The sequence below is a fragment of the Osmerus mordax genome, chromosome 14 (genome assembly GCF_038355195.1).
Source record: "Osmerus mordax isolate fOsmMor3 chromosome 14, fOsmMor3.pri, whole genome shotgun sequence".
NCBI classification, from domain to species: domain Eukaryota; kingdom Metazoa; phylum Chordata; class Actinopteri; order Osmeriformes; family Osmeridae; genus Osmerus; species Osmerus mordax.
This window is the reverse complement of record NC_090063.1, coordinates 2913506-2940284: the sequence shown is the minus strand read 5'-3', so window position 1 is coordinate 2940284 and position 26779 is coordinate 2913506. Positions and strand designations below refer to the sequence as shown.

Below are 26779 nucleotides of genomic sequence, written 5' to 3'. Positions count from 1 at the left end.
GGGCAGCACTAACAAGCCACAACCACCAGAGACACAACAGGGCCATAGACTGTACAGTGGGCCACAGTGTGTAGCCAACACTAATACAATGTTGCCTCATAGATATGATGATATTACTAATTAGATGCACTGTAACATTTTTTTGCGTTTTGGGGGACATATTAACTGGTCTTTCATTCGCTAACTATCGGAGCACACCCACACTGAAATTCAAAATCTTTGTATGCCAGATTGGTCCATTTGCCTGAGCCAGAACGCCCACCGCATGACTAGAGCTAACTATATATTCGTACTAAATGTTCTCTAAATGGGTACATTTGATTTTTGTGTAAAATGGCCTCTAAAACCTGGCTTTTTCAAAGCACCACATTAACATAGCACTCATATTTTTTTCTATTTGGAGCTAATGGATGTGAAAGGAGTTTGAATGAACACCATATTTTTGGAAATCTTTCTTGGTCAACCCAGTTTGCAGTGGTAGCCTACTCCAACACATCACCGGATCACAGACACACACACACACATACTGAAACTCCTGGTTTATCCAACCCTAATGGTAAGTAATTGGCTTACTTTACTTTACTCATGGTGGGGGGGGAAAGGCAATAGTGCAAGCATATGTAAATTTTGGAAGAGAATATTAGTAGCATATGAGAAAGGTTTACCCTTGCCGATGCCTTTTTGTTGTGTAGGTAGTCTAGTAGTAGTAGTTTTGCAATTCTACCAGTTAGTCGTAGACTGGTAATACAGTGCTAAACACTGTATAGTACATCCTGGAAGCTAACTAGCTATTCTTTGTCAGCTGTAGCTAGCTACTGGTTCACTGAGTGGGCCTCCACTAAATGCAGTCAATGTACAGGCCTTGTAATGAACACGCACATCGTGTGACATTGTGACATCCTGACGTTTCTGAATGTGGCTAGCTAGTTAACTACCGTTAGCTGCACTTTTACCTAAACAGTGCAATGGAACCTTTGCGGAAATACAAGCAATGCAATCGGGATCAAGACGAACATTTTGACACCAACACTGTCTATGTAGTGCAAAAATGTTGGGAATAGTTAGGGTTGGAAGATAATAAAGAAATATATATGAGAGAGAATACAGGTTGCGCCTTGCCAAATGCAGGCATGCTCAATTACACTGTGTGTAGTTTAGGTGTGTAATAGGCAATGCAACAACTTGAACAACATGTTCAAATAAACAAATTAATATGTAATTACCTTGAGAAACAGCCACTCTGAGCACCACTTTGCTCTTTCACAAGGTATCAAGGCACTCCCATAATGCTAAGAATGTATTTTATATAATATTATTGAGCATATTGATATTCAGCATATTCAGTATACAATTACTGTTTGTAATGCGAGACTGCTCCACACTTAATGACAATATGTAAATGTAACAAGAACACTATAATGTCAGGTATTAAAAAGTAGGAGAACTCTGGGCTCAAGGAACAGAGCCAGAGACGTGCTAACTCTGCAATCAGCCGCACCCATGTGGATGACTCCCTCCTTCACTTACTCGCTAATACATCTGGTCTGCTGTGAGTCACATTTGGACAATCCCTAATCAAAACATTGGCTGAACAGGTTGGAGAGAGGGAGTGAAAGAGGGGGACATGTGTATGTAATGTGATTGTGTGTATGTGGTACTGGATATAAAGATGAGGACACACTTTTCCTGTTGCAGTGAAGGGAACATCCCAGCAGTAATGACCATGGCCCTGGCTTTCCCTTAAAACAACTCCTGGAGACCTAGGTGTCCGAAAACCTTGATTCAACTCCAGAGTTGCATAATAAAAAGGTGACTCAATGAACGTTTGCAACACTTTCCGTTTCTGTCTAGCAGGTATAAAGTTGTGAATACAAAGAGCAACTATTATGTTCTAAACTCCAGATTTTAAAGTACATTTGTGTTGTATTTGTGTGAGTCTGTATGTGTGTGTGTGTGTGTGGTCCTGCCTGAGTCTATTAACCTTAAAGAAGAGCAGATTTGCCAAGAGGTTGCTGTGTAGCCATCTGCTCCACCCACCCTTCACAGCATCCTTAGCTAACCTCCTGACCTCAAGACACTCCATTGCTGATCCCTGTCTGATGCAATCATACGACACACAAATACACGCACACAATCAACACTAGGGTTTGCTGCACACACACAATGACTTCTCAGTTGTGACTGTCAAGTATTTCTGTTTGAGCTGGGTTTACTGTGTTTAAACAGCAGACACATGGAATTGTCTGGGGAAAAGGCCACTCTGGTAGGTTTACTTAATTAACATATTTTAGTCTTATCCCCCTCTCCCATTGCACTGCAGCTAGTATGAAAGTTGCAGCACGTGTAATTGTTATTGCAGTATTCTCACTATTTCAGTGCAGTTGCATTCAAATGTTTCGTTTATGTATTTTCAACCCCCTTGTTGTTGAGCCTTCACCCTCTCTCTCACCCCCCCCCCCCCTCCCCTCTCTCTCTCTCTCTCTCTCTCTCTCTCTCTCTCTCTCTTTCTCTCTTTATCTCTCTCCCGTGCACCCCCATCCATCGCTTCCCCGGAGTCGACATAGGGAGCGCTCTAGCACCGAGGGAGTAGTGTGGAATATAACCCAGAGAACCTTCCACCGTACAGCGCTCGAGAGCAGGCGACTAAACAACGGACCGTTGCCGTATTCTTTGCCAGCCCGAGACTCTTTGTCAAATACGTTGCCAAATGCCAACTGTGCCCGCGCTTTAGAACCGACGGTTAACCGTGTGGAGTTTGAAACCAGCGGCCCAAACATGCTGCACTAAACCTTTGTTTGTTTGTCGATAAAATAGAAGTAAGGGAAGTTGTGACTCACTTTTCTTTTCCACGTGAGCTGAGGAGAGCATTTTATTTTCAATTTTGGTCTACCCTTTCTTCCGCTAATCACTGTCCCTTTCTCTCCCCTTCACTCCCCTAGCTTGACTTGACGAGAAGCATTTGTGTCGTTACGGAGTAAACCTGTTCACCCGGCATCCATGAATTCGGATATCAATGTGTACCTCGGCCGGGAGAAAGCGGGCATCATGCGGAAGAGAGCTTTGCTCCTTAGGAAAGGGTGCAGCTTTGAGATTACAAGGTAGGTGATAGAGTTCCTTTTTGGGTAGTCTACTGTCGCCTATTTTCCTACTGTATCCAGAGAGGGGACCATGGCAGTTTGCTCCCACACATTTCATGTTAGGCACATCAGTTTTTCTCTTGCAATATAGATAGGACAAATGTGAGGCCGTTTTTTTTATTGACTATTGACCCGGTCACCGGTGAGCATGCTCCACTCCAGCGCTCGAGGGATGCCCAAAATAAACATGCACACAGTGTTACTGTGTTGCACAAGAAACGTCGCCCTGTCCCAAGATTGCAGGCTGTATTGCAAATACTTAATATTCTATAATTTATATGATCGTAAGCCATTGACTGTGTTTCTCTCTGTCAATCAGTTCCGATCTTGTTTGCCCAAAATGCTAGAGTATAGGAGTTTTCTGGAACAGCGTGTTTATCTCCATTGGTTTTCATTGAAATATTGTTACCTTATTTATTTTTTATCCTTCCACAACCGTGTGTCGCTGTACTGGCTGATTCACTCGCCGGAGTGTGCGTTACGCATGGGTGCCTGACAGTAGGCTAACCCATTCTCCATTTGTGCTGCATTGCTATCAATTTTGCCGCAAATTAGATTATTGATGTCACTTACAGTGCCCCTGCGCTCCGTGCGATTCATTTGAGTGTGAGGCATGAGAGAGGAGAATGGACAGTCCCACCAGGTCGTATAGGAGTCTGCAAGTTAAAGCATACCAGACACAATGACAGTGGGGGAGTGGATGACCGATCTGTGTATCCAGGACGGGCTTTAACGAGCCGCAGACTGAACGCTTGCGTTACCCCTGGGGGCAAGGTACCTGCTTCTTTCTGAGAACTGGCAGCCTTCTGCAGGCTGTGAGTGCAGTGTGGCCGTCAAACACTGCTGGGCCAAAGCTTCACCTCGCCTCATTCGAACTCTGTCGTGGAAAAGCACACGGACACGGTGTGACAATGTCGACGTTGTGTTCAATCCAAGGACTGAATTAAGGTATTATCCTTTGAAGTAGAACAACCACCGACACACTTTCTCTGACTATCAAGTCTCTCTCCTGCTAGATGGCGCTATACTACCGCTCAGGGCCCATCTCCATACATTGAATTGTGTTAATTAGATTGAATTCCATGGCCATTTGATCTGCCTCAAACCACATCAGTTGATTAGCTTAAGGAAGTAGCCAATACAGGTTAGCCTACTGCATCCATTATTAGTCCCTGGTTTGCTTGGGGACGTTCCCCCAACCCCCTCTCGCTTATATATTTATATAACACATTTTACATTTACATTTAGTCATTTATCCAGAGCGATTTACAGTAAGTACAGGGACATTCCCCAGAGGCAAGTAGGGTGAAGTGCCTTGCCCAAGGACACAACGTCATTTTGCACAGCCGGGAATCGAACCAGCGACCTTCGGATTACTAGCCCGATTCCCTAACCGCTCAGCCACCCGACTCCCTATTTTTTGCACCCCCTCAAGTTGTTCTTCATTGATAGTCGTGTGCCTGCGACGTCTCCCACGATGTGGCCTATTGTGGGTGGCTCGCACTTTCAGAATAGACACATTGCGCTCGCTTCGCAGCTCGGCGGCCGGGCAGTGTTTGCGGGGCGACTCATCGCCAAGCACTTTACTTTTAAATTGCGCCTTCAGTCGGCAAGTTGATTTATTTTCCTTATAGTGAAGAAGCAGCCCATTCACTTCGGCCTTCTGGCGGCTGAGCACAGTCGTGAGGATTCCTGGACGGTCTCTCGGACACCAGTGAATTAAACGACTATTAATCAAAGTGCTAACGTGGGGCACTGCGCTCTTGGTGAAATATTTAGTGAGGTTTAGCCCCGGAGCTATAAGAGTTGTCGAGAGTCTACAACTAAGAGCTGAAGAGACATAGTCTTTCGGTGGATTAGCATGCTACAACGCATGCAGGAACAGAAACACCGTTTTGTACATTTCTCTAAGGATTGAAGATATTTTCTCAGACAGTCTATAAGGTCTTGGGAAGGCATTTAGGGGAGTAGTTCCACAACAGAGTCCTTTATTACTCCAAATTGAGTTCGAATGATTCCAAACATGTATTATTGAAACAAGATGTGCCTAGATGTTATCAGCATAGCTCAGCCAAGAATCTTGTGAACAAGTTGCTCTGGAGTACTGCAAAGTAAGTCAGGAATGATAGCCCATGGTGTGTGTGTGTGTGTGTGTTTATGCATGCTTATGAGTGTGTGTGTGAGGTAACTAGATGGCTAAGTCTTGACCCACTGCAGGACAAGAGGAAGATAGAAGAGGACTGCACTGGGCATGCAATGTTTGGATTGGTCCTGGTTATGTAAACACACTTATTTCTTTATGATGCTATCAGTCAGTAGTCTGACCAATGTGAACCAATATCCAAGATCAATTCCTGATGCTCACAGTGAGAAAATCCTTATCTCCCTAACCCTAATGATATAATGTATCTTAGATTTAAAACCAAATTGATAAGAAGACGTTAAAGGCCAATAATGGCTCATAAATAAATAAGGAGTAGCACTGGCTCAAATTGGGTGTTTTGAGGATCCAATTACTGAACACCTCGCTGTATATACATATTTTTCATATTTCCAGTTTTTTTATATTCTGTTATTAGAAACGCCCCCCCCCCCCCCCCCCCTTGTCAGGTTATAGTAACCAAACAAACTCAGTGGTCCTCCCCGAGCATACCTTTCCATAACGATTCACTTTCAGGATTCCATATCTTCATTCCACAAAACTGTGCTCCCTACCACAGGACAGGGACCCTTGGCATCCTTATGTGTGCTACCCTGAAATCATGACAGCGTGTCATATCCTTTCAGACTGGCCGTATGATATCCTGTTTGATGCCAGGCTCACAGGACTCCTGGGACCAGCTGCCTTTTCAGCTATGGAAAAAACAATATAATAGAATTGTTGTTGTGTTGTGGAGGGTAGTTGAGCTGTTTATTGGTCTAAAGCTCTGTGTCAATGTAACCCAATGCATGGTGTCATCTGTCACTGTAATCACATCTGCAGACCTTCCCTCCAGGCCATCCATGTGGCTGACCACAGCTTCGACAAGTTTTATACTCTCTCTCTCTCTCTCTCTCTCTCTCTCTCTCTCTCTCTCTCCCTCTCTGCCTTTCTCTTTCTTTGTCACTCTCTCTGTCTCTCTGCCTGTCCCTCTCTCTCAACCAAACTGAAACCTGACTGACAGCCATGTGCACGCTTGCAGAATTATCTGAAATAGAGATTCATTAACCTTATCAAATGAGTCCTAAAAATATGTAACTTGTATTGTTTTGTGTGTGTTTTCAGGGCATGTGCATTGCAGTATGTGTAGAAGAGTAGATACAGAAAATTCTAGAATTGAGTAGTGGGTAGAGTACAGTCAGACTCACTGTGCACCAAGATAATCACTTCCATATGCTACAACACACGCACACACAATACAGCACACCAGGCTCATTTCCACCATAAATAGACTGAATAGAGCAAAGAAAAATAGGAAAGGCCTAAGCCTTGATTACAGCCTTTCTAAACTCCTGCTCCAGTGGAGGACATCTGCTTCCATTTAAGCCGCAGAGACACATACCTACATATTAGAAGAGTGAACACTGCTCCGGGAAGCTCGGCCTGGAAAACGTTTCCCGTTATAGCAAGCTGGAAGCACCCCAATGAGGAGTGTGAGTGTGTGTGTGTGTGTGTGTGCGTGTGTTCTAGCAGGGCATGGGTAAAGACATGGCCTGTTTGAGCCCAGCCGCCAGCCACATGCTAGAGACATTTGTGTGTGTGTGTGTGTTTGTAAGGGAGGGGGGGTGGTCACAGTTTTATAAACGCCATAACCACCTCTTTGGTAGTTGGAGGTGTTTGTGTGTTGCTAATTCAAATATCAGAGGATCTGACCTGTACATATACATACACACAATAAAGTGAGCAGCATATTCTCCTCATCTCATGGAGACTCTCAAGTACCCAGAATAAATGTGTGTGCTTGAGTTTGTGTGTGAGAGTGTTTCTCTCATACATTTCTGCCCTGTGGTTAACAGAGAAGTCTGCCAAAACCTCAACTTGTTTTTTAAGTAGAGAGGGGAAGAGAGAAGAAAGAAACAGAAAGAAAGATAGGGTTAGGGGTTTGTTCCAAAAGAGATTCTGAGAATTGAGAGAGAGAGAAAAGAGAAAGAAATAGAAAGAGGGAATATGTTTTCATAAAGTTTCGGTGGAGTTTGTGGAGATTGGGATCCAGAACACCAGTGGTGAGTTGTGGACATTGTACAAACACAACTACAGAACTGAAAACCCAACCACATCCTATCCCTGCCTCCTACTGCATGAGGCTGCTACTCACTCTGGAAGGAGTCTGTAGGAGATATGAGTGTAACCAGACATACTCAACAAGGAAACACACAGTTGAAGACAAAATATTCAATCCTTCCTCCAGGTTGGATTCTGGCATAAATGATAAATAAACTACGTATTACATTTTGCATATTCTACGTATTACATATTACATATTCAAAGGGAAACGACAATATAAAGTGGATATACTTACAGTATAGATCAGTGAATTTTGTTACATAAATTAATGCGTTTACTAATGTAAAAACTGCCTGCAAATTGCAAATGTACAAACGCTTGTATGGTGAATTAGGCCTACAATTATGACAACTGGCTCATCCATTGTGCATGTAATGATTTCTGTTATGAACTAAATGTTTAGATGTTTGTGGTGGCAAGACATCGTGGCATCATGTGCACTTCATATAATCTATAATTATAGAAATCTGTGTGTCACGGACATCATTGCACCTATCTATAATTCCAGGAGTGTGTGCCACCATTTTTATCACGGGCACTATGCACTACCTATAGTTCAAGGAATCTGTATTTGTGTTTTTCACTGACATCTTAATCACATACTGCATCACGGGCACTCTGCAGTAGTGGATCAAATTACTATATAAAAATTCCCTTGAAAGGTGCAACACAATACATGTCCACGAGAGGGCAGACTGATCACAGGAATGAGGCAGCCTGAAAGGGAGGGAGCATGCATTAGTCTTGCACGGCAGTGAACAGGCACATCCAAGCTTGTATGTGTGTTTATAAAAGTCCGGATAAACTGGCAGCACTGCTACTCCACCAGTAGGGGGTGGTAGGGAGACAGGCAGGATGATCTGGGGGAAACCTCCCCCTACCCTCCCATCACACCGCCACACCCCCACACACACCAGACCCAGGGTTCACTTGGATTCAGACCCTGGTCTCGTTCTTCTCCTGCATACCAAATGCCAGTGAGTGACCAAGTGGCCTCAGCAAAATGTCAGTGTGTCGAGTGCTTGCGATTGATGATGGCTTCCTTGTTAAACTTCAGGGGAATTAACCTTCCCCTACATTAACCTTCCCCTGCAAACGACCCCACCCCCACCCCACTGCCCCTGATATGAAAAAAACACACTTTTCACAGACATGCAGTTCTTGCACGCATGAGGAGACATGCACACACACTCAACATTACTAGACAAAACACTCTCACAGCACACAGATATAAGCTAGATTCATGAACACATTTACATTTAGTCATTTAGCAGACGCTCTTATCCAGAGCGACTTACAGTAAGTACAGGGACATTCCCCCGAGGCAAGTAGGGTGAAGTGCCTTGCCCAAGGACACAACATCATTCGCATGGCCGGAAATCGAACTGGCAACCTTCTGATTACTAGCCCGATACCCTAACCGCTCAGCCACCTGACTCCCAATGGACAGCACACATGGACAGATAGACACACACAGTCAGCAGTCCCAAAAAGCCTGCCACTGTCTCATACAGCCCAACAACGCAGCATACTAAAAACTATTATAGGTACTGGTATGAGAAAGCTTATCTTCACTTCCAATTCACAGACATCTAGTTCATTATCAGGTACTGCTGTTAAGCGGGGGCAAGTAGCTGCTGAGGTATCCTGCCAGCCCATTGGTTCATAAGTCTCCACAGTGGGAAAATCTTCACACAGACTGGAACTGTCTACTCTGGCGTTGTCTGCCGTAGCTACAGTGTAGTACAGTCTTACCTACACAGCAGACACGCAGTCATTAAACCATCACCTGAGTACGAACAAGAGACCAGCACACCATTGAGAAAATCTAGGTCATTGCTTAACCAACTCATATCTATGGTTCTGCAGTACCTTATACAGTGCGCCAAAGCCATCCAAGATCACCTATTATATGTGGTGGCATTTTGCAGTATGGTAATAAGCCAGCTTTTCTGGCTATTCTGACCCATAACCTTTTGTTCAGCAGAAGAAGTGCCAACTGCAGAAACAATGATCCATCGTTATCCTGCTAGGAGAAATCACTTTCAATCTATCATGAAAGATGACATACCGGGCCGGACACAGACCACAAAGCAATACAGTACAGTGTAAGATCACTTTATATGAAGACAAAAGATGAGAAAGAAGATGAGGGCTTTTTTGTGCAAATCCAGCCCACTAATTGCTGTGCAAACAAAATACTTTTTTTTTCCAATGAGATGGAGCTTTAAATCTTCTACCTGAAGGCAGAAGCTCAAACTCCCTCTGCAAAGTTGGTCAGTTCAGTGTGGCATGTGCCTTCCTTACAACCTGCAGATTGTAAAGATCAGAGAGCTGTGCTTGGTTTACCTCAATAACGTTACTTGCCATTCTGACAAGCCGACCAAGCCTATTGTCATTAGCCAGACTGAGGTTCCCAAACCTCACCAAAATACAAAAAGACAGCACCAACTCAATAAAAGTTCTGTGGACCTGTAAAAATGTTGGTGCACTCGTTAAAATAAAAATAATTCTAAAGTAGACAATGTTGCACCTTTTTAGAAATGTCATCTGCATTAGCCTGTAAGCACAACCTATTATCACAATATGCAAATATGTGTAGTTCTCTACTAACTCAATATCAGTTCCCTCCATAACTGTGAGTTTGGGGATGGGTGTTGACTTCCTAAAATCAATTCAAATAGGTTGAGGTCTGAACCGCACAAGTGCTCAGAAGGTTTCTCAATGGGGGAGAAATGGTTCCACGCAGCACTCGTTTTGTCTGACGTGAGGAATCAGGGGACACTTCTCATTATGATCCCTGTCTTTAATTTGTACCATATCAAAGTGAGCCTTTCAAAGGCTGTGTGTATCTTGTGGGAAAGGCATTGTGGTCTGTCAGACAAACACACAAACCCAAACACATACAGGGGGTGTGTAGGAGGGAAGGATTTAAGGATGTGGAGTCCAGAGACAGAGCATAGATAGCCAAGATTAGAGAGATTACTGAGTCAACAGCTTCTGATCCCCAACCCTCAACTTCAGAAAACTTCAGAAGTAAATGATGCATATACACACAAACACATCACATGTACACACAAGCTTAATGATTGGAAGTGAATACACCTACACACCACAATGCTGACACCTACACAAATATTCCCAGGGCCTTTAACTTGTTTCTGGGGATTGTAAAGCCTGGGATAGTTTGATAGGGCCAAGTCTCACCACATCCACACACACACACCATAGACACACATACAAAAATGCACATACACTTATCTGCACATCCACACATGCACACGAACGTCCTCTCACACTCTTAAAAAAATTGGAAAGTGGCAACATTCTAAGAAATATATGAGACATAAAGAAAAACAACTCTTGTGTTGTAACAAAACATTATGCTCCCGTTTGTAGTACATAACATTTGATAAGGCTACCATTAAACATTCAAAGAAAGCAGCATTTAAGCTTTGAGAAATTTAGAAAAAATTGCACATGCACTGGACAATACATGTTGAAACTTGAAAGAAAGTGGCCACTTTCATAGTCACTATATAGTCAGTCATATAGCCATATCTCCAACAGAGTGCCTTTGTATAAGCTCATGACACAAGATCGATGGGCTTAATAAAAAGGATAGACAAAAACAACTGTCTGTCAAGGTTACAGAAGGGGGTTGTCCTGCGTCTTGTGTACTCGTCATAATGCATGTTGATTTGAGTAGTTGGTGTGTGTGTGGAGGGTGTGGACCTGCAAGGCTGTGTGTACTGTCAACTGCTGTGTGGCGTCACTGGATTAAATTCATTACCTGTGGCATTTTACTGTCACGTAATACCTGAACATCCCTCAACACACACACACAGTCTGAGGTTACTGTAACAGTATTATCTAAAAGGGCTCCTGGAGAGCACAATCTTCAACATGCAAGAGGGCAGTCACGCATAGACTCCAGAGGCAGGGCCGGAGTGGGACCCATTTTCAGCCCGGGAGTGTAATGGCCAAAACCAGCCCATCCCCACCAGGAGCCGAGCCATACGTTGTAAACATTCGGGGCTTAGCCCGAACCTAAGACCTAGTAAAGGTTTTGATGTGAGCTGAAATCGAAACTTTACATGAGTGCTAGCTCGCAAGTGAGATTTATTGCATTAATTTCAGTGCTAAATTGTTTTTGGAGCTTTATGTAATATAAACATTATGTTGGACTCATATTGTTATATTTACCGGAAATTACAACCTACATTTTTACCTGAAACACTCGGGGCTTTTGAGAAAACATAGGGAACCTAGATTTATCAAGTGATAGATCTTTCTTTTTTACCAGGATTTTTCAGTTCCTCCTGGCATCTTTTCCCCATCCATTTTATTATTTTCACATCAGCTTAATCTTGTTAACTCCCTCCACAACAATAAATTATGGTTTAGGGTTGTCTCCATGGCAACAACCTTGTTCCACGTGCTTATGTTTGAGAAATATGGAAGGCCGTTTGTGCCAAAACCCCAAATTTAACGTTTGTGACTGTGCAGTTTATCCTGTATCACACTCCAGTCCAGTAGGTGGTGGTAATGCACCTATACGTTGTTTGCTAACCGCCATTAAAAGAACCAAAGAAGAAGACAAAACGTTGTGTGTGATTTCGAATTCTGGTGGAGGTAAATCGCAGAAAATGACGACCAGAAACTTTCTGAACAGTTGTGCCCAGACTTGACCAGAATGTACCCAACTTCTGCAGAAGTTGAAACGAATGGCACGTGACCTGTGATCCGCGACCCGGAGAGTCTTGCAGCACTGCGGAAAGTTTTAATGATTAGGCAATTGTTTTCTAAAATATATATTTTTTGGGCCATTGTCTTCGTTTTCAGTCGTTGTTTATTTACTGTAGGTTTTAATATTAAGAGGGAAGTTCTTGGAGGATTATTTCTTTAAACCGTAGAGCACTAGCCAAGATTTGGGATTTAATTCCCTGATCTTTAAAGTTCCAGGGCTTGCAAGGCCTTATGATTGATTATTATTTGACGATTGCTGCTGCCCTGTGCTTATCCTTTATTACCTGACCTGTGGTTTAATTGCTCGCAGTAGATAGACCTGTATATTAATTTTTTCAGACAATAAGTTATTAAATAATTATAATATATACATTGTTATAATAATAATAATTAGGCCTCTATAGTGCGTAGGCTAATTAATTCATAGTCAAGTCAATAGCCTATATTTTGCTGTAGCCTTATGTTATGTGGTGTGTTCAGTCTCCGACAGTTTAGAAATGTTTAGAAATGAAACTATGTTTAAATGTACAGTGCATTATGTGCACTGCATAATATACCAACCCCCTTGGGTTAAAATATTAAGATAGGCCTACATAATCTAAATTGGCCAACTTTAGACATTTCATAAACAACGTGTTCAACTTTGTGCATAAATATATATGTGACTGGGATTTTGCCTAATGTAGCCTACACATAGGCCTAAAATTTGTTTTTCTAGTCAACAAGAGAAGCATTTCATGGTAAACTATTCTGTGTCATTCATTTTACTAAAATTATGAACCTCGACTGGGGAACGTGGATGAATGCAACAATAGCCTATAATGACTCCAAGCGCAGAGCATGGAAGGAGATAGTAAATAATTGATGAAAGGTCATATACACATTTATTAAAGATTTGTTTTGACGTGAAAAAGTATTATGCTGAAACTTTACAACCACCAAAGTGTGAGTTAAAAAGAAACTATGTGTGCTCAATGCCCCATGTATGGTCAGAGGGGATTCAAACATTCAATAGCCTACCAAATAGGCAAAGGAATGCACCAGAAATCTGGCCAAATGTGCTGCTCAGCCAATGCAACAGAGCGGCATGGAGATTAATTCTGTTCACATATGTTACATACTGTATTTGTTCTTACAGCCGATATGGCCCAGTTTCCCAGACATGGATTAAGCCAGAAGCTCCAGTTCTACGGGCCACGACTCGCTAAACCATTTGTTTGCGTAAAAAACAAAAAAAACAATGGACGCCGCATCGGTGTAAAAAGCCAGGGAGCTAGAGGTTTCCACCTCGTCGTTGTAGAAAAACGCCAAACCATTCCAATGCTCGCAAAGCACAACCCAAAAACGCAAATCGGACTGGCAACCCTCATCCAAACGCACAACGTCGTGCACCGACTTAGCCACGGCCAGCAGACAGAAAACGAACGACCGGCCGTGGGGAATAATGCACATTGTAAAATTCAGATGCCCGAGCAACGACAAAAGATCACGTTTAGTCATCTCGACGCCCGACACAGCCGCCGAAGCCAGGACAGCATGCAACCGCTTGAGCTTCTCCTCTGGGAGAGACGCACGCATCAACAGGCTGTCCAGATGGATGCCCAAAAACTCGATGGACGTGAAAGGACCCTGCGTCTTCTCCTCCGATAGCGGCACGCCGAAATGCCCAAAAGTTGCCTTCACTACTGAAATGCACCGAGCCAGTGGCGAGGACGGAAAATCAATGACCAGAAAATCGTCTAGCGGGTGTAGCACGAACGGCAACCTGTGCACGTTCAGCAAAACCCAACACAGAGCCTCGGACAGAGTATCAAAAATACGCGGACTAGGGCTGTCCCCTCAGCCCACTTCTGTTTGCATTAGCCATAGAGCCCCTGTCAATTAAGATAAGAACATCACACGTCATACATGGGCTTCGCAGGATGGGAATTGAACATAGACTTTCTCTATATGCAGACGAATTATTGCTTTATATATCAGATCCAGTGTTATGCGTCCCTAATATTGTGGAAATGTTACGTATATTTGGTCTTTTCTCTGGTTACAAGCTCAACCTGTCTAAAAGTGAATGCTTTCCACTCAATAATTTGGCTCTTCAGATTTCAGATAATGAACTCCCTTTCCGTTGTGTTCAAATGTGGCTTTAAATACTTAGGTATACAGGTCACCCGTAACTTCTCAGATCTTTATGGAAATAATTTCAAACCCCTCATGAAAAAATTTGAATCAGACCTGCAGAGATGGTCAGCCCTATACCTAACTCTCGCAGGTAGGGTTAATTGTGTAAAAATGAACGTTCTACCTAGGTTTCTGTATTTGTTTCAATGTCTCCCAGTATTTCTGTCCAAAGCCTTTTTTCAGTCTTTGAATAAATTAATCTCTTCATTTCTGTGGGATGGTAAACATTCTAGAATCCGGAGGGAGCTCCTAGAGAGACCCAAGAAATAGGGTGGCCTAGCACTTCCCAATCTAAGGAATTACTACTGGGCGTCAAACATACTTAAAGTTATATATTGGTATCAGTCTCCAGAAACCGAGTGGTGCCAAGTTGAAGCAAGCTCCTGCATATCAACATCTCTCTCCGCTCTGATTACAGCAAAGTTACCTTTCCCACCATCACAGTATGCACAACACAACACTTCAAACTTCTGAACTTTTCTATGTGTAGCCCTTTTTCCAATAACCACCTCTTTCCTGCAGCCAGATTGGATCATACCTTTGCACGGTGGCACAGAGTTGGTCTTATTCGATGTAATGACTTTTATATAGATGGTCTTTTTGGCAGCTTTGGTGATTTTACCAAGAAATTTAAACTACAACGGTCAGATTGTTCAACCTTTCCAGCCTTACCATAAAATTCAGAGTTGGACGGTATATTACAATCTCCTATGCAGCGTAAAGGCCAGATTCAAATATATTCAACACAATCTGTTATTTTCAGGAGGTTTCGTTAGATAAAATCAGAACTGATTGGGCTGAAGAACTTGGGATGGAGATATCTGACGCAGCATCAGACGCAGCATCAGAGTAGAATTAATGGCACATCCTCATGTACCCGCCTCAACCTGATACAGTTTAAAGTCTTTCACCGTATTTATTACACCAAATCAAAACATTCCAAAATATATCCGGACATTGATGAGAGATGTGACCACTGTAATTCTACTTCAGCAGACATGGCTCATATGTTTTGGTCTTGTCCAAAGTTAAGTGACTTCTGGTCAACTGTTTGCAAAACTTTAAATGAAGCATTTGACACAAATGTGAGGCTGAATGCAGAACTGGCCATTTTTGGTGTATTGGTAAGTGAGGTCTTACTGTCCGCTGATAAGAAAAACGCATTTGCTTTTGCCTCTCTGTTGGCTCGTTGAAGGATAGTTCTGGAGTGGAAATCTCCTCGACCACCGACTGCGTCAGTCTGGCTTACTGACCTGATGCTATTCCTGAAATTAGAGAAAATTAAATATTCCTCTAGAAGATCAACTGACAAGTTCCATAACATTTGGGATCCGTTGCTGTTGTACAACCCCAATTCCAATGAAGTTGTGACGTTGTGTAAAACATACATAAAACCAGAATACAATGATTTGCAAATCCTTTTCAACCTATGTTCAATTTAATACACTACAAAGACAAGATATTTAATGTTCAAACTGATAAACTTTATATTTCTTTGCAAATATTCACTCACTTTGAATTTGATGTCTGCAACACGTTCCAAAAAAGCTGGGACAGGGGCATGTTTACCACTGGGTACAGTGCTCGAAGTGGGCCGGTACTCACCGGTACGCAGTACCGGCACCTCTACAGTTTACTCTTAAGCGTACCGGCACCTTTTCTTGCGTACCGGCACCTTTTCTTGCGTGCCGGTACGCTAGATTCGAAAAAGTTATCTAGACAGCATCAGCTGATGCCTGAGTAAAACAGACTTTTCACTGCTGCTTTCAAACCTAGAAACTAAACGACTTTCGTTTGTAAGTAATTATGTTAGCCTGTCTTCAGAAAGGCACTAAAAGAACGCGTGTGCCAGAGCCAGACACGTCAACAGAGGTCAAAGTCCAACCAGAAACATCGGGTAGGCTACGAATCATGAGCTTCAAACTTGTTTAAATAAATACATACATACATTTATGTATGGCTGCGGGAACTAGGGGTGCTGAGGGTGCTGCAGCACCCCCTGACAGCACGATAATTTTAAATTATATTACTTTAAACTCCACCATCGCGGAATAGCCCCGCAGTAGCGGACTGGCCATCGGGAACACCGGGAGAAGAATAAAGATGGAAAACCAGGATAAGAAACGTAAGGGTGGGGCTGAAAAATAAAGAGAAAAAAATACATAACTTTCACTAGACAAGTCTTTACTAATTAAAAAACTGCAATTTTTATGTTACACAAAGCTCAAAAAACTATTTTGCGCTCAAATAAAGGCCAAAAAAGTTGGCCTTTAAGTATCGAACTCCCGAACTAGCAACACATCAAACAGACTATGCATGCATTACAAGCAGCTGTAGTGGCGTATATGGGGGCTGGTTCTGGTGGCCTGGTCTGGATAAAAGTCCAGGGCCTATTTTTACTCCCAGTCCGTCCCTGCCTGAACATTAAGCCACCCCCCTGAACATTAAGCCACCCCCCTGATAAAATATGTTCCCGAGGCTATGCATTTATGTTGTTAATAAATAGGCTAACAATAATTTGTTGTTGTACCAGCAATATCTCCAAGTTTTGTTTTTCACTGTAGAAATCTAAAATTTCATAATGATTTGCCAATGCAAAAGAGTACTGGCACCTTTTTTTCTCCACTTCAAGCACTGACTGGGTTACATCACCTTTCCTTTTAACAACACTCAATAAGCGTTTGGGAACTGAGGACACTAATTGTTTAGTAGGTGGAATTCTTTCCCATTCTTGCTTTGATGTACAACTTCAGTTGCTCAACAGTCCGGGGTCTCCGTTGTCGTATTTTGCGCTTCATAATGCCCCACACATTTTCAATGGGAGACGGGTCTGGACTGCAGGCAGGCCAGTCTAGTACTGGCTTGGCATTGTCTTGTTGAAATAAACAGGGACGTCCCTGAAAAAGACGTTGCTTGGATGGCAGCATATGTTTCTCCAAAACCTGTATGTACCTTTCAGCATTAATGGTGCCTTCAGAGATGTGCAAGTTACCCTGCCATGAGCACTAACACCCCCATACCATCACAGATGCTGGCTTTTGAACTTTGCGCTGATAACAATCCGGATGGTCCTTTTCCTCTTTGGCCCGGAGGACACCGCTGGTCGGAACCAACGCGGGCAAGTCAACCTCGGATGGCTGTCCGAGCACTGACTGCAGACATGAAGAAATCGACAATTAGCATAAGTCAGACCCTCCAGGAATTCGCGATGCAACGATTCCCCACGAATTCAGCGCGACGTTGCAATTTTAACCACTCACTGCAATTTTCCCGCAACTTTGACCAATCATCGTCGTCTCCCACAACTCTCTCCAGTAAGGGTTAAATCCAGTGTTGCGCCTGAACGCGTTCATTGAACGAAAGTTCATGAACTCGTTGATAATTTTGGTGAACGTGAACTGAACGTAATGTATTACTGCCTGATGAACGATACTGTGAACGCTTTCATTCTGGTGTCTGTAAACTCTTTCACTCTTTTTAATTTCATTCAGTAAGGTTCCAGATTTCTAGAGACTTCCAGGCGAAAAACACACCGTTAAGAGCAAGAGTATATGGCTGCAGTCTACAGCCATATACAGAGTCAAGTAAGAGCACAGAGGTCGAGGTTAAGGTTAGGCACAACCACGACGGTTGGGGGACAATGATGGTCGGTACAGCACACCGTGCATTTTGTCACCTGCGATGTGTTCTTTTTTTTAAAGACACTGATGTGTAGCCTACCTTAAGGAAAATCACAAAAAGAAACCATCAAAGTCTGCAACCATAAATTTCTCTGGGTAACGTTAATATTTGCTAACAAATGTCAACATAAAACGCTGATGCAGTTTTAAATGAAGGTCATCGCAGGTTTCATCAAATATACGTTAAGATCAGGGACAGAACAATAACATCCAGAAATCAGCAAACTATATGGATAAAATTTTTCAATTTCAAGTTTTTCAATTTATTGCAACAAACGTGCTCACGAACTTACCTTTAACTCCATCCGTAAAATAATTCGCGATTTAGTATTTTTGACCCTCTGAACTTACCGTTGGACAGCCTGGGCATGAGATGGGAGGGCATGAGACGGGAGGGCATGAGACCGAAGGCTGCAGCCATACCCATCTCGTTAACAGTCCTGTATCCAGGGTTGCCCAACCAGTCAATTTCTGCGTGTGCTTTCTTCTACTGTCTATGCCTGGCAAGCGTGACAGCGCCGAGTTGCGTAGAGGCCGAGAGCGGTATTGCAGACAGATAGAGATTTCAATCTTTTTTGTTAAAAAAAGGGAGATTCCTCACCTCAATTCATGCGAATGTAAATCCTGGTTGGATAAGGATAAAAAATGGGATATGATGAAAATTGGCATGTTGTTAAGGTTATTTAGGGGACCATTTCTCAATGGTTTTATTCTTTGATGAATGTTTGTTAATTACTTAATTTTCAACCAATAACTCAATTAAAATTACAAAGACGGAAATTTGCAACTTTTTATCGCAACTTTCACTTGCTCCCGCAATTTCATCGCAACAAACACCTAAAAAACACCGCAACTTTCATGCAACTTTTTGGAAAAGCTCCCTCGAAATCAGGAATTTTAGCCCGCAACTATCACAAGAAAGGCCCGCGAAATCCTGGGGGGACTGATAAGTACAAGCCCCCTCATTGAAATACATGCACACAGGAGGAGCGAAAACCGCAGTAGGCACCTGGCGTTTGAACGAGCGGCGCTCCGTGCCACTGGTACCTAGTTGAACATCACGGGAAGGACCCCCCACTTTAGAAGGCACCGTGAGAGGGCAAAGCCCAGTAGGATGGGAGAATGACCCGCACACCACACATGATAGAGGATGAAGCCCAGTGAGCGTGCGGTTAACCAGCTCCAGATCCAACAGAGACCAGTCCAGACGCTGATTGAACCGCTGGACATTTTGTCAATGACCCCTTTAACAAACTTAACACTATAGTTTTATTCGGTGTGTGAAAAAAACAAAGAGAAAGCAGGCGATCTGCCGGCCCAATTTATGACCGGGCAAAGCGGCCCACCGGGAATTCTCCCGATTCTCCCGATGGCCACTCCGGTCCACAGGTGCCCCGTCACATGACCTGTTGGCTCGAAGACCCTATTGACATTTTATCTGTGCATTTCAGAGGCTGACACACCTATTATAGGATTATTGCCAGATAAACGCCACTGATGGGCTCACCTCTAATGGAGGAAGTGCTCCATCCACTTCCCCTGTTAGGGTTGCACACTTCAAAGAAACAATGGTTTATAACAATTCAGTTTGGGGGCGGGGGGTCAATATGTATCGACTGTGGAGATAGTAGTATGTGTGAGTTTCTTCTTCTGTGTATGTGAATAGGTACTGTGAGTGTGGTCAGAGGCATTCATGTCTGTGCGTGTGTGTGTGTGTGTTTATACCCCCGGGGAACTAATTATGGCGGTTGTTCACGCATCTCAGGTTGGCTGTTTGTAACTCAATCCCAGGATAAGTGGACAAAGTGTCATTCTGTCCCTTTTGTCAAGTTTTCCCCTCTGAGCGCTCCCACACTGTCCCTGTGGAACAAGCGTTCCGCAACATTGACAACACATGCTTGTGCTCTCATAACACCAAAACAACCTCTGGAGGGGACAATATTAGTACAACAGTCCACCAATGGTGTTTGTCAGGTAATTTCCCCATGATGCCGTGTGTCTCAGTAGGGGTTTTCTACTCATGAAATATGGATGGACCTGGCAGCTGCAGTATGAACATTCCAGCAGTATATGAGGTGTGTGAGTGGGTGGGTGAGTGAGTGTGTGCGTGTGTATATTTGCATGATGTGTGAGACCTGGTGGCTGTGTCTGGTGGAGACCCACACCAGCTAGCCTACTAGGTGTGTATCAGCTTTACCCTGGCTCACATTTCATTCCTTATCTTGCAAGGTGTGCCTGTGTATGTGTGTGCGTGCGTGCGTGCGTGTGATCCGCCATTTCATCCTGTAGACACAGACTGACTACCTAGAATCTGATTATCTGTTAGTTCTTTCCTCTCTGTCTATCTCTCCTTCCTGTATTGCACTCAGGTCATTCACCATATGTAATCACCCTCCTCCAACACTCTTTCATAAAATCACTTACTACTCCCCCCCTCACTTTCCCTGTCTCTCTCTTTCAGTTGTGCTGTTATACTTACAAACTGAGGGTTCGGGCTAGGCAGGGGTTGTGTCTAGTGATAAACTGGGTCTAGGGCTGGCTAAGACTAGGGCCAGCAGTAGGTTGGTGATATACTGACGTTAACCATTTCTGTCTCAGCCCTGGGAATGCAGCACTGTAGAGTGGAGGGCTGGTCTTAAAACACACACACACAACTTACAAGGTTGAAAAGGCAGCAAGCTAATCTAGCCAAAGACATTGGGAGTATAATGAGAAAGGTGAGAGGACAAGAGAGAGGGAATGAGTAGAGAAAAGAGAGTTGAACACTAAACAAGACTGTGAGAAAAGAGAGAGAATAGCAGGGAGGCTCTCTGTGAGTATATTACATCATCATCTCCTGGATCTGGCTTCAAGTGGGATTATGGGTAGGCCTAGAAGAGCCAGCCAGGAGAATGACTGAGTGTTGGAGATCACCCCTCCGCCCCCCCCTCCCCCTCCCCCCACAGACACCCCTATACCAACACTTGTACACACACACTCCAAGCATCTTCCTATAGCTACCACATCGAGGGTAAGAAAGTAATTAGCAGCTTTTCGGTATGAGTGGGTGCGGTATGAATTCCGAACACAGAAAGATAGTGTCCTTGAAAAACACAAACACATACAACACCTATCTGACACACACACATGTCCAACACACTTCATCTAATGCATCATACATTTGAAAAAGTCTTGTTTGAAATGGAACATTCAAATTGATAGTACAAAGCAGAACATCTTTTAGTCTCCATAGAACATGGATAATAGGTTGTTTTTCCCCCTCAGGTGGGTGTTATTGAGTGTCATGCAAATGCTTTTCTGTAACAGAGACACCTGGAGATCTGGGCTGGATTGTCCGCTGGTCATGTCCCACCTCAGTGTGTATACAATCCATCCCATATCCATGATTTAAAAAATGCTGGAATCTATCTGTATTGGTGTCGCCCTCCTTGTCTTCCTTGTCCCCCCCCCCCTCCCCCTGCAAACTCTACACTTCAGACCCTTACATCTCTACACTTCTCAGGCATCATTTCACCAACACCCCCCTCCTGCTCTCCTTCCCACCCACCCTTTATCCCCTCCTCACGCCTGCTCACACCACCTATGTGGCCATGGTTTCCTCCACAAGGCCACCCCCACCCCTCTCTCAAAATCTCTGCCCTCTGCGTCAACACCCTCACAACTGTACATGTCTCAGGATTTGTTCCCCCTCACCCCCCATCCCCTCCTTCCTTCATCCTATTTGGACCTAATTACCCCACCTGTGTGGCCATGGTTACCTCCACAGAGACTGGGGGACTGCCATTAACAGAGCTATTAGCACTATTATCATTCAAAACACTCATTACTCATGTGAACACACTCTTGCGCGTGCATCCACTCACACAAAGGCATGCGGACACCACACGCACTCTCACACACACACAGAGATCCACAGCACACACAATGCTATGCACTGAAAATAATGAAGCTCGACACGTGTTGACAACAACTGCTCTTGTTTTGTACTTTGATAGAGCATTCTGCAGTAACAGGAGACATCATTGGTGGTGATGTAACTGCGTTCAAGTTACAAACTAAATCACACAAGGCAAAATGCAGGAAGTCCACTCGCCTCTTACAATCATAATTATTAGCCTATTATTTAACTCTTTTAGCTACACAATGATCCAGTCTACTGTTTTCACCACTTTTCTTTATAAGTTTTACTTTATTTTATATAAATACTTTTTTGTTTATTTTACTTACTTTATGAGACCCACGTTTAAGAAATCGATCAGGTCCTACACACAGGCTACATGAAATGGGAAGCTAAAAACACTAGGCTACTTGCTTTCGTTGGACACCATCCTCATCAGTGATCTAGTCAGTCATCATTCGAAAAGGCCCCAAACACCCACAAACTGTGAATATTGTAAGACATCTATTTGTGAACCAAAACTCTGGTCACAATTTTTTTTGTTTGCAGTTTCATTCTTTTAAAAGAATAAAAAAATAGAGGCAATTGATTGTGGTTTGTAGCCTACCATATATATGATTTGGGAAGTCAGTTCTGTGACCTTATGTCAGTTACTACTCCAAAAAAATTCTAACACCCCTGATTAGACAGGTGACTGACACTACATGGTGCCAAGACTGTATGTGCTTGTTTGTGCTTGTGTGGAGGCATGTTGCTTTGGCTGTCATACTAGGAGGCTAAAGGCAGTGCACGCTGCCGAGCGCGCGAGCTAAATGTGTCCAGAGGCGGAGATCCGTGCCGGACTGGACAGCAAGGGACAGACTCATAGCGCACACACTAACTATTCAGTAAACACAACACATTTCTGGCATATGTGGCAGCGATCATTCCCGTAGCAAAACCACATTTTAACTGTTGAGGAAACTCAAATTAAGTGCCGCAAAGAAGCTGCTTGGATGAGAGTAGGGAGTTGGATAGCAGTGATGGTTACGCGTTTGTAGTGAGAGAAAGAGGGAGAGAATACCGCCTTGTTTGCTGGACCGATATCGCATGGGGACATGAACAGTGTTGATCCAGCTTCTACCAAACTGTTGACTTTCAACCAACGGTAAATTAACAAATTAATTTATTCACTTAAAGCTTTTGTTGGGGCTTTCTTTACGGACATCAGCCTATCTGTTGAATGCTCCCCTGTCTCTGTTGTCATACGACGCTCCGGAGCCACTGTCACTGCAGTATTTTCTGTGTGGATATGAGGCATAACATTGGATTTATTTGTTATTGTATAATGTGGCGTATAATCATGCCAGTCAACAGTATTACAAATGTGACGTGGCTTTCCAGAGAGGTTTTATGTTAAGGGTTCTGGAATTATTTGTAAAGTGACAACATTTGTCTTATGCTTTGTGGCATTATTCCTCCGTGAACCCCGTTCATAGCATATGAAATACATGTCCAATAGAGATTCCTGAACCTCTGAAAATGTCATTTATTTTCGGTTATTAATGCGTTTGAATCTGATGTACCCTAAGGTGACAACGATGCGTGCGCATTGAGTCAACCTGTTATAAATTCGGTGTTCGGTGCCTTGTCCGTCACCACACCGATGGACACCGTTCCTAAACGACAAGATTGCCCAGAGCCCTGGGATATAGTTGAGCGTCCGTATTGTTGAAATTTGACATGAGCGTTGTAAAACGCATTGGCATATCGATAGGGTTGTTTGCTGCTATGGTGGTAGACGCTGTCCGTGAAGGAACACGGAAACGTTTAAATAATTGATGATAATGCCTGCCTTTTAGTTCTCGGAAGAATGGAGTCTGCGGTGCTCAAGATGAAAAGAACACCTATTTGAATAGTGTTCTTCAGACATTTATTTGTTGGACACATGAACTGATAGTGCACTGATCTTTAGTCCGTAATGTCCGAGTAATTGTTTTGTTGTCAACTCTCTCTCTCTCTCTCTGTCTCTCTCTCTTTCTCTCTCTCTCACTCTCTCTCTCTCCTCCAGTGTTTAAGAGTGCAGCTCCAGCTGCAGTACAGGGCGAGCCCTTTCATAGCGGGTGCAGAGTTAGGTAGAGGGAGGGGTGGAGGAGAGACTGGGCCCTAGCCTGAACCTATAGTGCTGGGTCTAGATGTTCACTGTAAAAAAAAAACTAGTAAAAAAACAGGAACAATCTGGCAACTAGGACGCCAGATTAAACCCATTCAATTACAGTAAAAACAAAATGTTTTTATTAACATTAATTAACCGTAAAATAATTGTATTTTTCCTGTACCAAATTTACAAGATATATCTGTAATATTGCATTACAGGTTGTTCTTTGCCGGTAAATATGACTTTTATTAATTGAATTTCTCTGTAAAAAAATAATAATATTAAATACAGCCTAATTAAGATATAACTATTTAACATTTTCATTTAAAAGAATCGTGTGCAGAACGTACAGCATTGAGATACCGTATTCAGTATCCAGACACTCGGATATTACCGGCGCTTCAGATTACAACTGTAGCGCCGGCTAGCTGTGCGAATTGGACAGGAATAATGCTAGCCGCTAGTGATGTGTCGTTCGTGAACGATTCGTTCATTTTGAACGAATCCTTACAAGGACTCGGGAGTAACGAATCCTCTCAAAGAGTGATTCGTTCATTTTCTCGTGGCCGCGCATCGGGACTGTTGCATAGGCTCGTCCAAGGAAACAGAAATGATTCGTTCATTTCCCGACTCGGTCTTCGGGTACGAGTATTTGGATCATTTTTCACGTGACCTGCATAGGCTCTGTAGTGGTAGCTAGAGGAAACGCTGAGGGAACGATTCGTTCATTTCCCGACTCGGTCTTTCTACGAGTCTTTGGATCATTTTTCACGTGACCTGCGTAGTGGTAGCTAGAGGAAACGCTGAGGGAACGATTCGTTCATTTCCCGACTCGGTCTTTCTACGAGTCTTTGGATCATTTTTCACGTGACCTGCGTAGTGGTAGCTAGAGGAAACGAACGATTCGTTCATTTCCCGACTCGGTCTTTCTACGAGTCTTTGGATCCTTTTTTCACGTGTCCCACATTGTATTTTTTTGTAGAGGAAACAGTTTCCTCATTCCCTTTCGCGTGGCCGCTGTTTTAGTAAGACGTGAATGATATTCGCTCCAGTCATCATACTGACTGGTTTTGTTATTTTCACTTTACATTTACACTTACAGTTTAGTGCAGTGTAATTGTTTGCCGTGATAATTAAATGCTAGTGTGATAATAAATGACCAAATCATACAAACTGTCATGATACATTATTTTAATGCAGGAATTTCTTTCAAAATAGTATCTGCTGGTGCACATGTCATGCACTAACCTTCATGAGAATATGATACGTGTTTTGATACGTGTTTGCAGTGGACGGATATTGATATTGACTGGTGCATGCTGGGATTTCATGACGTCAACTACCCGAGCTCAGTTCACAATTCAAGGTTCCTATGTCTAAACCAAAATTTATGGTATTTGTCCGTGGGATGAAAGTAAATATCTGCAAAATAACTGTTAAATTAGCTAGTTTTGATAAAGTGAAATTAAATGTTTTAACAGAACATTTTGGTGAAAATGTTATTAATATTTGTAAAAAAAAAAAAGAGACATTTTAGTGTATTTTTAAGTAACAACATTTGGCGGTAATGTTTATGTAAAATTATAAATGTACAGTTTGCCATTGTCTTTCTATCTGTATTTCCTGTCATTCAGAAATACAGAAAAAAATACGTATAATTTACAGGAAAAAGTGTAGTAATTTCATCTTTTTTTTTACAGTGTTGTTAACAGAGGTGATTTAACAGTCATTATCCCACATGGATCATTTGACAAAATGTTACAGAAAAAAGGTTTCAGCTCTACATTTCTAATGCTAAATGGATCTTTCACCTCTGGGTTAAAGGGTCATGCCCTGATTCTGCGTGTGTGTATGTGTGACGGTATGTACCAGACCTAGCCACGCTCCGTCACAACAATGTGTCGTTCGCCACTCGCTGGGCTCGAATGCACAACCTCTGACTTGCCAAGCGTGACCACTACCAGCTACGCCAAAGAAAAGCTAGCTATTCGTTGACGCGGGTGGCCTGTTTCATACCTGAGGAGTGAGTTTCACAGGTTCACACACGTTTACATTCACCCCTTTGAAATTCACTCCGGCGGTTAGCTGACGCTAACCTCGTGAATCCGGGTCACGGCACCAATGTGACGGTATGTAACAGACGTAGCCATGCTCCGTCACAACAAGGTGTCGTTCGCCACTCGCTGGGCTCGAACACACAACCTCTGACTTGCCAAGCGTGACCACTACCAGCTACGCCAAAGAAAAGCTAGCTATTTGTTGACGCGGGTGGCCTGTTACATACCTGAGGAGTGAGTTTCACAGGTTCACACCCGTTACATATGTGTGTGTGTGTGTGTAAGAGAGAGAGAGAGAGAGAGAGAGAGAGAGAGAGAGAGAGAGAGAGAGAGAGAGAGAGAGGCAGCACGGCTCTGTTTCTTGGTTGTTTATGTATTATTAGGGTCAAACTATTGTCTTCACTTCTCTCCTCATCCATCAACACCTTCATCACTCATTATCAACTTTAGCCACTTGGTCATCATTATCATCAGTAGTCCTAGTCTCCATGTCTTGGGTTAGTTTAGGTACAAAGCATACACGCTTGAGTTCTGTCTGTTTCTTCATTGGATGTCCTGTCAAAATAAAGTTTAGGGTTGTAGCAAGATGGGCCACAGCCCCTGACAGAGAAGACCGGCGGTGTGTAGAACCATACAGCCAGCACATACAGCTGTCAGGCTCATGAATACCTGTGTTATT

The 26779-nt window shown here is 43.2% G+C and overlaps 1 protein-coding gene across 3 annotated transcripts in view; it reads left to right on the top strand.

Moving 5' to 3' along the window:
• Positions 1–2667: 2667 nt before the first annotated feature.
• garnl3 (GTPase activating Rap/RanGAP domain like 3) overlaps positions 2668–26779 on the top strand; it is a 61604-nt gene continuing 37492 nt past the window's right edge. For 2 of the 3 annotated variants that reach the window (XM_067250952.1, XM_067250950.1), the window contains exons 1-2: positions 2668–2816; positions 2940–3098. In XM_067250952.1, the coding sequence (XP_067107053.1) occupies positions 2998–3098 (101 nt within the window). In that variant the 5' untranslated portion in view covers positions 2668–2816; positions 2940–2997. Of the gene's footprint in view, positions 2817–2939; positions 3099–22912; positions 23054–26779 lie in introns of those variants that run through there. The other variant, XM_067250951.1, reaches the window with a different exon arrangement.